The sequence below is a fragment of the Egretta garzetta genome, unplaced genomic scaffold (genome assembly GCF_000687185.1).
Source record: "Egretta garzetta isolate BGI_Z169 unplaced genomic scaffold, ASM68718v1 scaffold434, whole genome shotgun sequence".
NCBI classification, from domain to species: domain Eukaryota; kingdom Metazoa; phylum Chordata; class Aves; order Pelecaniformes; family Ardeidae; genus Egretta; species Egretta garzetta.
The window spans coordinates 538,597-554,078 of record NW_009259584.1 but is presented as its reverse complement, the minus strand read 5'-3'; the positions used below and the strand labels follow the sequence as shown (position 1 = coordinate 554,078).

The 15,482-nt window shown below is 35.3% G+C and overlaps 1 protein-coding gene across 1 annotated transcript in view; it reads right to left on the bottom strand.

Moving 5' to 3' along the window:
• The window catches only part of DNAJC1 (DnaJ heat shock protein family (Hsp40) member C1), a 73,433-nt gene that overhangs the window by 47,918 nt on the left and 10,033 nt on the right, over positions 1-15,482 (bottom strand). Inside the window, exons 6-7 of the mRNA XM_035893253.1 lie at positions 15,385-15,478; positions 5,487-5,577 (exon numbers count right to left, since the gene is read on the bottom strand). Coding sequence (XP_035749146.1) covers positions 5,487-5,577; positions 15,385-15,478 — 185 coding nt within the window. The remainder of the gene's footprint in view (positions 1-5,486; positions 5,578-15,384; positions 15,479-15,482) is intronic.

The window sequence follows — 15,482 nt, the reverse complement described above, 5'->3', positions numbered from 1 at the left end:
AAAAATGACTGCTTCATATAGAAAGAAACAAACCCAAACCAAACGCTGAATTTCTGCAAAGAAAGTATGACACATTAAGCTGGAGCTCCCTCTTTCTGCATAGCTTCTAAGCTTTAAGCATGAACAAGAACTCAAAAAATTCACAGAAAATATGGTCAAAAAAGACAGTGATGTCTTGAAAATCACAGAAAAGGGACAGACTGACTGGTGTCTCATGCGTTGGTAAGTGAGAAATATGATCACACACAGAGATAGACAGCAAACATCTTTTTGGCAAGTCAGTAAGATACTGCACTGAGATCTCCTTTTCTTTCAATATTGTTCGCTTACATAACTATGAAAGACAACCAAAGCATTTACAGCATTAAAATTTGTTCAAAACATGACAGAAATATTCACTTGCACATACAGCAGCACAGTCAGATATAATACAATAGACCCAAAAGTCTGGAAAAAAATTGTACTGGGTTTTTGACAGTCTAATGAAAAAAAAGAAGCAAACTATATTCAACGTTAATGCAAATATGGAGCAAACACTCATATGTTTGTGTATTCCTAATAAAGCCAGTGGGATTATATGAATGCATCAGAAGTTGGAGACAGATATATACATCTGCTGTACTGAGACCTAGAAGCTAGTTTATTTTTGAGCAAACTGACTAAAAACATGCTCAGTAATGAGTGCATCCTCAGCTACAAAAAAATTCTGAAGCGGTAGGGTTTGATGTGTTTTTTTTTTTTCTTCTCCAAGTATTGACCCTTCCTAAAACTTCCTATTCCCCCAAAATACCTCATCCCCATAATGTGAAAGGGTTAGAAACAAACCTCCAATATTTGAGAACTAATGTGCCTTCCAACAAATGTACAATGAAACATGCGTGCCTCTTTCAAACTAACCTCATGACACTGTACATTAGTGGAATATTTTCCATAAAATCTGTAGCAAATTTCATAGGGAGAGGCATCATATAGCCTAGTTGAAACAACTGGAAAAAGCACATGAGCTTGCAAGTTCAAAATCCTTTCAGCAGGCCTGCCAAAATAATCAGTGTAACGGATGATACTTAGTTTGCCATAATTAGGCTTCAGAGGTAACAATTAAGTGATCAGAACATTCACACCCACACCGACCAAAAAATCATGCATTATACGAATTAATTTTCTCTGAACCTGCCTGTCAGCAAATCATTACTGAGCAGGCATGCAAACACTGCATTTTGGTAGGGATTCATACTAAACACAATTATCCAAGATATTTGTCAACTATTTGGAAGTAAATGTAAAGTCACCTTCAGTATAGTGCTAGATTACATAAGTTTGGTCAGAATAGTTTACAGTGAAGAGGAAAATACAGAAAGAAGTAGGGACATGAACTGGCTGGTAGTCTGGGACTAATCAAATCAAAAGCATTTTTGAAAATTACACAGTTAAGGACGTTACGCCATATTTGCACTTATGAGGGACTATGTGCAAGGAACCTTTGATGTAAGAGCTTGCAGTATTGGTGGACAAGTGATCTGAAGCGAGCTATCAGAGCAATGGGAACTAAGGTAACCTCTGATTCTGTAAACAGAACAGTAATAAATGTGATTTTATAATCAGAAGATGACAAACATTAGAACACTATATACAAACCCAGGGTCCCATATATTGGAAAACTAAAGAGAGTACAGAAAACCCACAAACTTTAAGGGCTAAGGAAATGCTTTATATAAGGAAAACCTGCAGATAAATAAAACTTCTTTTTTTAAGCACAGAAAAATGCTAATAATGAACAACTGAAAGCTAAAGCTAGAGAAATCCATACTGAAATTAAGACATAAATATATAACAGTGAAATTAATTGTCTGAACAAACCATGAAGAACGGAAGGTATCTCAAGATTTTCTGATCAATATTGTATCTTGCATAACAAGATGCTAAAAGCTGAAGTGTATCACTGGTACAAGTCAAACAAGACAAGTAATGAAAATCAGTATTTTTCACTGATTTTATCCTGTAAGGGTCTGAAGTAAACACATTATACTAAATCATCTAGGGATGTCGTCTATCCCTAAGTTTCATGAAACAATATAAAAAGCTACCCAAGCTACGTGCTATATTCCAAGCTGTCTGGAAAGGGAGAACAATCAGGCCTAACCAAACTTAATCAAATGTATTAAGGTTTCACTACTGCTCCGGATTTTTCACATCAGGCACTCAGGTAAGACATGTCTTATTATAAAGTCCTATACAGAGATATAAATACCACTACAGATACCATCATAATACAGAAAGAAGGCTAGTAATGCAGCCATAGGGCTAGTAACTTCGTATTTCAGTTAAAGCTTGAATGATGGGGGTGAGGAAAAAAAACCCCAAACTAAGGACTACTCAACATGGTTTGTAACTAGAAACAAAATAGTTTCTTGCCATGGATTGTTCCAGATGCCTTTGTACATCAGGCAAGAATTCTGGATTTACAATGCAAACATGTTTGGTAACTGGGATGCCAGTGAAGAGTTTACCTGCAATAGCTAGCAGGCGCTATTTCTTTAAAAAGGCATATTTTAAAAATAAATTTAAGTCTTCATATTGAAGGTCAGGGAAGACAAACATGAGAAGAACAGGAAGTAAGAGAACTACCAAGGCTAAGTATAAAGAAAGAAAAATAGATGAGTCTTCCCCCCAAATGGACATGGTTGAAAGAAGTACTCCATGCAAGAAAAGGACCAGCAAAGGTGTGAGAATTTGTCTTGGTAACTATTCAAACCTTGCAATTTAAGTTAAAAAACTGGCAGCGCCATCTGCCCTGACAACGTATGCCTAAGTCTTCTCAGTTTAATGACTATTCAGTTCAGTTAATACATACTCTATTTTACCTCCCATAACTATGAAGAACAGGGCTATCTATTGTTACAGAATCATTCCCTGATGCAGGGATTATACGCATGTGTGACTCTACAGGAGGCAAAAGTTAACAGAAATTTTATTAATTAAAGCACTTTCATTTTAAAATAAATTTTGTGGTCTGGCATCTAAATGTGAAAAGGGCATCAGAAAATGTAAGGCAAACAATTTTTGTACATAAAACACCCAGTTATCTGGAATCCATACAAGACCACATTTCCTAGAAACAGGTCTGTATTGTAAATTGCTATATTTTTGTAAGGTAAAGTTGTAAAGTTGCTGTATTTTACTAAGGTAGTAATGAGAGTTTTGAATAGATTGAGAAGTGATAAGAAACACTGCAAAAGTGCCAGAAAAACAAATCAAAATTGTGCATAATACTGACTTACCAAGAAATTACTTTTTCACACTGCTTACCAAATATAGCACTTTAATGACATCTCAATACTGTCCCTCTCTTTCCTACTTTGCAAATTATATTTTCCTCTTCCAGTACCCTTCTCTGGTTTTAGTTTAAGCTGCCTACAGAATACTGCACAATTTCAGCACGAAAGCAGATAGACGTGGGAGTAAACTAGCAATCAGGTAATGAAAAAACAAGCACTGTAAAACAGCTATTGCTAATCTGCATGAGATAAATTTACTCAGCTAGATAGATGGAACTGTTATTATGAACTCAAATTCCATGGATGGTCTCTAAAATTAAGAAGAATGGGGGCAAACAAAATGCATATTTTGTGATTTACAACCTTTCTATGCTAATTGTGAAGTGCCAGTGCAGAACAAGATAATGAAATAAACAAATTTAACAGATGCTTTGCATGCAAGCTTCAGGAAAAAATTATATAATTTTTTTTTTGCCTACAGTAACATAGATGCATCTCTTTTTCTTCTCTTGGGAGTTTTATTTCTTTTTTAAAAAGTTACTGACGGCTCATTCTGATGCCCAGCGATAGCACTGCTATGGCTGACCAAATTAATTCCATGCCAAATTTCAAACTCTGCTAACTACAGGTGGTGACTCTCAATCCTTCCTCTTGCTCCCTGCCAGCAAGCCTACCACAGGAGGGCAGGATGCCAACCAGTGAGACTGGTGAGGACTGGACCCTGCTCACCTGAGTGACACTGGGTCACCTGGCAGACATGGGGGTCACACGCCATGTCACACCCAGCAGTGCGACAGGGGACAGGGTGGTGCTTCTTTCAGAGGTCAGGGGCAACCTGAAGGGGGAAGAATGCCAAATACACACCTCTCGCAGGCACTGCTACTACTGGAGGTGATAAAAATCCTGACTCTCATGTGACACCTGGCAGAGGAGAAATACTGAGAAGTTCACACGTGGTCTTTCAGTGAAACACAGGAACATGCAAACTACAATTCTAATGACTTTATACTTTCACTTGCACTTCTGTGTTCAAAAACTAGTCCTTTTAAAACAGTAGTTCACAGATTTCCATGAAGAACGTATGCCAGCTATTTTGAACAATGGCAATACGTTACTATCTGACAATTTAACTAGCTTTTAATAACCCGAGTCAAGACCCTTTTCAAGGGCCCATTTTGTGGTAGGTATCTCAAACATAATGGCAGACCTCCCTAACAAGCATTAAATGCACTATTTTGCTAGATTTGGCCTGGGTCCACAATGCTCGCTGAGATATTGAATGTTATCCATTTTCTCAAAATAGATTCAGCTACAGGTAAGTTAGGAATTATTGCTGAAATTGGATCTCTTTGCTGATTTTGCAAAACTAACCTATTTTGTAAATATAAATAATGCAGCTGTATTTTAAGTGTCTAAAGGCTTATGCATACTCAAAGCTAGTAAATTATTATAGGGCACTCAATGCACTTGTCAGAATAAAGGAACTTAAAAGCATGCACTTAAGTACGGTAAATAAAGCAAGCATGAACATACAAACACAGGCAAAAAAAAAAACTTTAAAATTGTCTTCAGAAGAGGGTAGGTTTAATCATCGGCAAAAGCAAACAACTGAAAGAAAAAAAGGAAAAGTCACCTATAATTATTCTGAATACTTTGTTAAGGGAAATGCTAATTGCCTTCTCTGTTTTTTTTTTAAGAGTGTAAAGACTTTAAGGCGTTTATTTCAACAATAGCATGCATCCATCTCCGAAGTCTGCATCCATGCTTTTGGAAATTCAAATTATGTTCAATTTCTATCCTAAAAATCAACTCAATAAACATAAAAGAATTATTGAACATAGTATTTTAAAAAATATTTACAGACACAGAAAATACAAGAATGCTCAAAACGCAAGAGGTCATTTCTGAAAATGTGTACTTTGAGACCTATACCTTTGAGATTTCCCTCTCCTGTAAAGCAACATTTCTAGCAAAGTATGCTTTTTTGCTACTATGTAACTATCACCTGAATTTTATGCTTCTGTAAGAAGAAACCAGCAGCCTACTACAAAATTAGTCACAATATTAAAAGCTTATTTAAATTTAACTGCAGTACAGAAATATATAAAGCACATATTTTAGAAGATTATAAAAACGTTTGTTCACATACATCCTGTGTAGTAGGTATATCATATCACATCTTTGTTTATTAAGACAGTGGTAAAAACTCACTCTGAAGTGTTTCAAGTTCAGCCTTAGCCAGGGCATCTTCTTTCGCCTTCATTTTTGATTCTTTATATTCTACATATAATTGTCTGGCATCCTTTAAGAAAACGTTGCAATGGCATTAGCATCCTTATACAAACAAGTTATTGCAATGGCTCTGTTTTAAGTCCTCGATTAAACTCACAAAAAAAATTTAAGATACATTAACTTCCTTGAGTAACATTAATTTCCTTGAGTAACAGTAATTTTCAGTATAGAAAGTATTTATTTAGAATGTAGAATTTTTGTGTAATAAAGTTTCAAATGTAATGTCGTTGATATTATAGGCTATGATGCTCATTGACAACCTGAAAAACAGAACAGTTAGAAAAACATTTCTGATCACTACCTACAGCTTTGTAAGAGGTCACGTACCCACTTTGCTCACATCAGCAATCTGGAAGTTCAAGGAAGAAAGAAAAGTTTTTAATTAGAGTAGTGTGTGCAGGGACAAAGGCAATTGCTAGGTAGCAGTCATCTTAGTGTGAACTCATTATGGTAACACTAACTGCATGTTCCAAACCCCAACTTGTTCCCCTCCCCCCCCCCCCGCCTTTTTTTTTTTTTAAACCAACTTCTCCATTGCTATTAAAGTGTTGAAAATATATTTTTTTCTCCAAGGATTAGATACTAACCTGAAATCAATTTGGCAAATTTACACATAAAACTAGAAGTCCTGTCACAAATCTCACAATGTGTTACACATTTCCAAAATCTGATTAATTAGTAATTACAGATTTGCATTGAAAGCTTTCCAATATGAACAACCAGATTGCAGAAGTAAAAGGTATGGAGAGTTTTCTTACTCTCACCAGTTTAAGAGATTTCTATACTCATTCAAAAACAATGACTCTGTAATAGAAGTGCTGAAATAGAAAATTATTTATCATTTCCAAGCGTGCACAACACCTTTTGTATTAAATCAAAATTCATTATAGTATTAAATAAACCTTAGTTCTTTATAGCCAAAAACAATTTTATTCTTGTTTTACATTAATGGTCCCACTTTTTACGTATAAAGGGTGATTTAAATTTTAATGTATAATGTATTGTAAAACATCGGTAAAGATTTTTATAATTTCAACTACAATCCCATAAATATGAACAAAACTTGGGTCTCGCTAAAAATGAAATCAGACACCTTAATAAATTTTGAAAATAAAACCTGAGTTAAGCAGTCATTATTGCTGCCTCTAATGGTAGAAGTCATCCACAAACATTGCTTCCTGCGAAGATACTATGACACAACAGTTGTTGTCTGCATTATACTGGCATCTACCCCTTCAAAGATACTCAAGAGAGTGGGACAACACAGGACAGAATCATGATCCAGCTCTGAGCAGAACTTCATAATGTTTTGGAGACATCTCACCAGTACAAGTCAGCGCGCCTGAAGAACAACTCTGACAAATTCCCACAAAAGATCAGTAAGGTTTCATCTCCTTCCAAAATACCTTTTCTTACTGTCTATTTGTCTTTACATTTGGGTACAGGAAATGGGAAGTTGGATTTCTCTGCCAGGTTTATGTAGGAAATCATGGCATACAGAAGACATTTTAAAGACTACATAAGTTTTTCCTGCTCTAACAAAACATGTGAGATGCTCTTACCTGCTACCAGTTTTGGTTTTGGGGATGAGGAAGAAGGATTTTTGGTGGTTATAGTAGAATTGGGGCTAAAAAACATTCAGGTACAGGAGGACTACCATTAACAGCGGATATAAAGGCTTTAAGGAAACTTACTCAGTTTGTATGTTACAACATTGAATGACCAAATTAGGATCAGCATTGGTTCTCTTTTCAGTTTACCTGAAATATGAATTCCCTACCACATACAGAAACTTTCCCTGTACTCTCCAGATTTGGACTATTTGCATCATCAAGAAACAGAAACAGCCATAAACGTAATGGTTAACTTCTGCTCTAAGTTTGAGACATTTGGCTTGCATGGCATACACAGGACTCAGACACACTGATACCCAAAAAATCCTTTTGTTTAAGGCTATGATTTCAAAATGGCTACAATTAACCGGCATTTAAATTTAACCCATTTGACACTGAAAGCCAATATTTGATGCTAAATTCTGGTGTAAAATCCATTATTGCTTGTGGGATCTCCAGACAGCAGGCACTAGGGGGTAACTGTCAATCTCTCCAGCATGTCAATCACAGAACAATTGGAAATGTGGCTCAGATGAAAATGAGACACAATAGCTGAACAACAAAGAAAACTAGTCAGAAGCACGTAAATGAAATTTAGTAGTGTTGTTGCTTTATAGATATAAAATGGATTATCACTGCAAATGGAGCAATATCTAGGTACAAAGGCAACATTAGTCTTTTATCTTATTAATCACGGTTTATTATGGCTAATACCATAATCATAAAAAAAAGCGAGACTGCACATTTTGAAGCACACATAAAAATGTATATATATGAAGTAAAGCAAATAAAAAAAACAACCAAAAATTTAATCAAAATGGATTTTGAAGATTTGAGAATCAAATCCTTCTCACAAAAGCATAAGAAATGGCTCTACAGGTTGTAAAGAGAAATTAAGAGACATATCTGAGTAAAGATTTTAGCCACAGACACAAACTGTATGGGTATTAGACTGTGTAAGTCAAAATGAAAGAAACACTGGGGAACAGTTTAAAATAGGATGTTCTTTGAAGAAATCTTCTGCCTTAACATAAATAAGCACATTTCAATTTACTACTCATTAGTTTTCAATAGTATCAGTCTGAACAGGAATATTTGGTTTCAAGCATATTCAGTTTTGGTAGTAAGAGTATTTCAAAATAGCTTTATGTTCAGATTTTTTACTTTTCCAAAGTGATCGATTTCAACAATCTATTTGCGTCAATACAAACATTTCAGGGCTCTAAAAACACTGGCAATACAGATACACAGCCTCTTCCAATCTAATGCTCCTTCCCCAATCAGTAACGATTTTTCTTTTAGAGGATCTTTTCCCAAACAGCTAAAAATATGCACAACACCAACATATTACACCTGATTTATACTTCACCTTCAATAGGTAATAAACATAAGAAAAACAACATTTTTGTCTTTCTGGGGGTGAAAAGGAACAGAGGAAAGAGACACAGAAATACAGAGCTTGGAACTGTTCTAACTAAAAAGCCCCAGCTTACCTAATCAGAAATATTTTCTTCCCATTTGCAGGAGTTTGAGAAGTTTTCAAAAAAGAACATCAACGCAAATACGTTACTTTTCTTCACCATCAAAGCAGTAACATGCATGTAGTTAAGCTAAGAGAATAATGAAGAAAGCTAATATATGCTGGGTTTATTACACTATGATTTCAAATATGCACTTTCCAAAAAGTAACAGAATGAAAAAAGAGTGTATTAGAAATGCAAAATTCTGCTATTTGTATTTCTAAGTTATATTTTGACTGCCATGTATAGGAAGTTCCTGTGATTACCCTCATATTTAACCAAAAATTTCAAAAAGTGTTGTGGAAGAAAAATAAATTAACAGACAAAGACTTAATTAGCATATTTTCAATATTTTAACCACAATTAAGAACTAAGAATATTGAAAAACTCTTGTATTTCAGTTCATCTTTACATCATTATTGTTTCATGTCAATAAATTTAAGATTGCCAAGACAAAATTACACTTGAGTTATGCAGAAATACAGAAATTCTTGATACTGGACTTTTAAGGGGTTTTTCCTTTATTTGTTTGGGGGTCTGGCATTTGACGTTTTGGTTGGGGGTTTTTTTGTGGGGTTTTCAGGCTGGGTTTTTTTTTTTTTGTTTTTAAATCAACAGATACAGTACTTACTCAAGCTGTACTAATTCTGGAACTAAAAACTTCAGTTCTGAGTGAGACTCAGCCATTCCGGCCTCTCCTTGACTTTTTGGAAGGGTGATGAGGTTTTGTTCGTTTGTTTGCTTTGTGGTTTGGGGTTTTTTTTTTTTTCCTTCAGTTAATCTTCCTGGCTTTCTGGTCTACCTCAGAAAGACTAGAGATTAGGAGAAATAAGACAAACACTGGAAACAACTTGCTGCACTGGCCAGATGTGAATCTTCATTACAGATTTTGTGATAGAATCAGCTTCACATTTTACTTCTCTGGGTGAGGGACTGATACGAACAAAATGCATCCCCTCAGAAAGTTAACTGGAAACTCCTACAAGCACACTTAAAATTGGTATATTGAAATCATTTTCTTTGCATTAATTTTTATTAAATCAATCTATAGACTTAAAGAGAAATATCTGTATGAAGTTCCTGAACTAATGTTTTGTCTTTTTGAGTACAACATTCTTGTACAGTTTGTACAAAAAAACAGAGAGAGAAAAAGGAGTCAAATTAAAATTACCGCAGTATCTGATCTTTAATTTGCTTTTTCTACACAATAAAAATGCCAGCTATTATATCACAGCAAAAACTCTTTTGATGGGTTTATAAACTAGTAATATCAATGTGTTATGGGAAGAAATTATGTAAAAAAACCTTAAACATTATGATTTATATTTCTCTTCAGCATTTTTACATGTTTACTCAAATGCAAACTAGCAAATAAATCGGAACTGCATCACATTCTCCTCTATAATCAGAAAACCATGCTTCGACCTTGGAATAGTACCAGGTGTGGCCAGGCTCTTCAGCTGCCGTACAGCCTGTGGGCAGTTGAAGCATGGTTCCCAAACCTTGGATGCACGGGGTGACCAGCAGCAGGCTGTCCTAATGCAGTATCTGCTGGGTATTCCACATCCCCACTGGTGAAACAAAGGCAGCCAGAAGGGGGAACTGAGGCCAATGCTGCAAGGCCTCCCCAGGACCTATTCACACCCCATGAAGCCTGATACGACAACAGAACAGTACCGTTAATTGAGAGCCAGTATCGCCTTGTACACAGGAGCTACTCCTGGAGCTACACTCCTCTAACGTGTGTGCTGGGATATGAAGGCATACAGTAAGTGATTTGAAGGAGCAGAACAAAATTGGCTGCCACAGAACAACAGGCAATTAAAGGCAAATTTCTTCAGTGTTTTACATTTACTTAAAACTTCTACTATGCAGGAAAGCGCATTTTGTTTCCAGAGTCTCGGTACCCTATTAGACGCAAATTATTTTTGCTCACTTGCATACACCCAGAATACTTGTTTTACCATCCACTCTCCTCTGACCTGCTTCTAAGCTTCTAATTGACCTCAGGGTCAAGAGCTTCATCCCTACTTTGGTTCTCCCAACAGCTGCAAAACAGCAAGAAACAGAGCAAATGGGCAATCGCTCGTGCCACACATCCTGCAAATGCTTGCTCCCCACAACTTCTATCAACATTGGTGCTGTACAGTAAGTTGGGACATGCCAAAACCCTGTAAAGCTGGGAATTAAGGAGTTATTTAACCTTACTGACTTGAATAAATCCCTTCAAAAAATATCTCTTTTTTTAAGGCACACGTTCTAAAATGCAATGAATTTTATTTTAATCTCACATGATGATTTTATATGAAGTTATATGTGAGGACAAAGACAACTCACACAAACGTTTGCTGACAATAAAATCTTGCTTAAAAGCTAACTTTGGCAAAGGAGATGCCCTGCTGGCAAAGCCTCTTGAGTTTAATGACACACTGCCAATCCGTTTAAGGCCAAAGCTGAACCATCCCTAAACAGGTGTTGAAATGTAATCATGGATTAAAAGAAAACCTGAGGAAAAAATGCCAAGAAATTAAACACCTCTGGGTCACTAGTTTGAATCTATTCCAGGCTACTAAATCAGCTACAGTAATTACCATCTGGTAGTCTACATAAAAATAAATTACTGGCCTTTTTGTTTTAATTCACTTCGTGCTACACAAAGGTCTTTATAAACAAAAGTTTCAATTCTAATTGAAAGCTTTGTTGATAATCTCACTAGGTTATACCCAGTGCAACTACATATTGAGCTTGAACTGCCTTCTCATTACTGGCAAGCCACCAGCAGTTCTTCCACCAGCTCACTGCTAGGGTGCATGCACTACACCTACAGCATCATAGATAAAAGATAACAGGAAACTTTATTTTCTTAACAAGAATCTGTTTCTGTCTGAAACAAACAGAAACACTTTCTGCTTCATTACACTCAAGACAACAGCAGGCTTATAATTTAACTAATAAAAAAAAATTTCCTAGTGCTGACTGGCATTAATGAACTTGGTGTAAAGACAGACATTCGTTGCTAAGCTTCACTACATCAAGGTGGAAGAAAAGTAGTTGACAGGAACACTAATAAACACTCCTATCTTCGGTTTTCTGAAGGAATTATTTTGTGAAGAATGATTAACAACATTTTTAAGAAAGATGACTTTTCTTAAGTCGTATGTCTGCAAATCCAAAGAAAAAACTCTAGGCAGCTGTTTTGGGAATAAACTGCAATTTACATATGACTCAGGTCCCAGAAAAGAAAAGTATACTTAACACAACTGTCTATTCTGTATTACATTCACCATTTGAAGCTAAATCCTTGCACACTATATTTAGCTGGTTTATTCTTTTATAAGAACAATTTTCAGTTCCAATAAGCATTTTAATTGAGTTTTTTCTTTCCCCTTCTTCTTTTATTTTTTAAACATATAGCATTCTCATGAAAGAGTAAATTATAAATGACCTTAGAAACAATTTGCATTCTTTTTTTATCTTTTTCTTGAGCCTACATTATAAGAATTAAACTTGGTAATAGTCAATGTCATTTGTGCTCCACTTAATGTTTCTTTCACACCACAGATATTTGATTTATGATACATTTTATGTATTCTTTTCCCTTTGCTTCTTCAAACAAGCTTAAAGATGCAGTTTTCACCCCCAAATTTAACAAAACTAAATGCATGGATATAAAAGCCTATGTAGTCTCTCTCAAAATACAGTTGTCAACAGTTTAAAAAACCAATCAGTTTTTAGTTTCTCTCATCCTCCTCTCACCCATTTTTCTTCCAGTTTCTTGACATAAAATGCAGACTACGATAAAATGGCATAGGCCATCACAAGGGCATGCAAACAAAGCATTTTTCTTCAGTAAAGGCCCACCTTAATTATTTTAAGTGCCTCCTTCTGAAATCTGACATTTTGAAGGAGGAGGGGAAGTAGGAGAAAGACACTCAATTGGATAAATGAGAGCCAGGCATGGGCAGAAGCTCAGCAACCTGAATCTGAGACAGAGCTGTTGTAAGTAGCATATTCACATTAACTAATGGGGGGAGAGATGGATGCTAGGTAAAAGGCATCAATAAAAGAAGTGGCAAAAAGTTTAAATTGACGTCTCCTTGTGGTTTTTGTTTTGTTGGGGTTTTTTGTTGTTGTTAGTTTGGTTTTGTGGGCTTTGTGTTTTTAATAAAGTTTCCTTTGAGGAAGAACTTGTGTACACAGTCAGATGGTTTTGTTTCCTTAATTTGAGGAAGCTATTCCACTGACAAGGCTTTGAAAAACCCAGTGGCAGAAGCAACATTTAATTAGAAGTATTGCTAACTCTGACCCTTTTCTGTCCCAAACAGGGTTCATTTAAATATGGATGTATTTTTAGAAGTTAATCTACAATTGCATTAGTTGCAGATAAGCGACAGCCAACTTTGAAAATAACTTGCTGACTCTTACGTGACTGAAGAAATCATTTAGATTAACCCAACAACTGAAATCTGTAGCAGCCATCCTTATGTCAACCACTGTAACACCTTGTAAATAATTCGCATGCATAACCAGCACGTGTAACACTACTCAGTATCTGTAGGAATTTTACGTTCCAGATAAGGTGCCCTAGTGTTTCTACTTATACCAAAAGCCTGAAATACTCTGAAATCTCAAGCCTATGTTATTGTATATTGAAGAGAAAAGCACTTTTAGTCAAAACAGGATCTCTGTACCAGGGTATAATCATGTAAGTATAGCTACTTTTTTGCTATATGTTGGTCATTATAACTAAGGCAGAAATTGCTAAAACCTTAAATACAAAGAGCCCAGAAGTCTCTCTGTCTAGTTAGGTACAACATATACCTTTTGCTCTTACGCTTTTCAGAAGAGGTAATACTTCTGTAGGTATTGTTAAGTTATAAGCTACAGTTAATTCATTTCAGGTGCCTAAATCCTGAATACTCTTAATATTGAAGATTACTTGTATTTTATTGAATTTTAACTTACATGATCGGCAGGTCATCTTAAACAACAACAAAACAAACCCTGGAGTTAAGCAGTAGTATAACTTACATATGGGGCAATTTGCTCTAGAACCCCATATCTCTTTGCTTCCTCCTTGCTCCAAAGCCTTCCAGCTCTGAATTCTTCTACACCCTGCTTCCCCTGCCACCAAACCCCTGCTTGCTGGTCTCCAATTTTCCTTGAGTTACTGGATAGCTTTTTTCCACTACCATTAATTTAACAGATTTAAAATTCACACTAAGAGGTATTAGCTAGGTGCCTACGAAGCACAAAACATCACTTTTGTTGTATTCACCTTTTCTGCCTATTCTGGCAGACATAGGAGCTGCTTTTGAAACAGGAAATCTAAAACCTTTTATACTCACTTCTTAACAGACTATCTTAAAATCATAAAAATGAGAAAATGACAGCTTAGGAAGATTACAAGAAGCCCTAATTTTAAATTCTTCATGAATCTTACTATATTCTGTAATAATTTGAATATTTTGCAATTAAGGCAAAAGGGAAAGTACTATAATTATGAAGAAAGTTTCAAAAATGCAGCAACAGCAGTTGCTGAACTTAATTTTTTTCATCTGACTCACCTCAATGAGGGATGAACATCAAAGCTTAATTTGGACACAACAGTTGATTTAATTAAGCATCATCATTTTGCTTTAAAAACTTGCAAGAAGAAAAGCTACTTTAATAAAATAGCCACACAGTTCTGATTAAACTTTTGAAAGAGGAAGAGATATTAACTTTTGCATCTCTTTGTAGGAAAGGTTAGAGGCTATAAAAATAATGCTGAAAGACCAGACTTTATTGAATTTATAGCTTTTACATGCCTATCGCTAACAGATTAGAAATTATAAATTATATGTTTTTTCCAGCTTGAACAGAGGTAGAAATTGAACACTGATGCTATTTATACTATTTATAATTCAGAATTTAGACTCAATATTTCTGTAAACCATAGTAAAATCCACCTTGCATTCCTTAATCCATATTCATTAGCAGCGACAAGGGTATTAAAAACAAATGGGTGTATTCAAGGGAAATGAGAAGAAAAAGCATGCGATATTTAAAAAGTTATTCTGATAACTGATCTGAGAACACACTGCATGAGCATCAGCTAAATTCTACAGTTGATAGTGTTAGATTACAAAAAACAGAACTGTGGGCAAGTCTGCCACATTTATGTTCATAAATTACAACCATACCTTTTGTTACTTTACCTTAGTAATTTCAGGTATCAATTTATATCATTATCCAGCAACTCAAAAAAACCCAAGCTCACTCCATCAGAAAAACTAATTTCACTGTTCTCCCAAATTTAAATTACATATATTTGCTATGAAAACATAGCATTTGCCTATTTGAGATAAAAATATTTTTGTTAACAGATCGCTTAAAAGACACTGCTATTCTAATTAGATGTATATATATCATCCCTCCCCCAACACTTATTCTTGTAGCTTTGCCTAGCAGGAACTGCTGCTGAATTCCTTAGCACGTTAAGATTAATATCCATTTAAAAATATATTAATATTTTTACAAACTTACAATACTAAATTTGCCTCCAAAGAGTATTTTATATATATATATATTATACATATGGTATGTGATTGACCCAGAAAATTCGTAGGAACAAGTGCTACACATCTGCTTATGCATAATAACACCATCAAGAAAAATATAACATAAAATCATTACTATTACCTGGAATAGCTGAGGTAACGCTTTTACAGTGAGACAGAACCATATTCCCAGCTTGCATGGAAGTAAGTCATGCCACTGTGGTTTGTCCAGTACTCTGC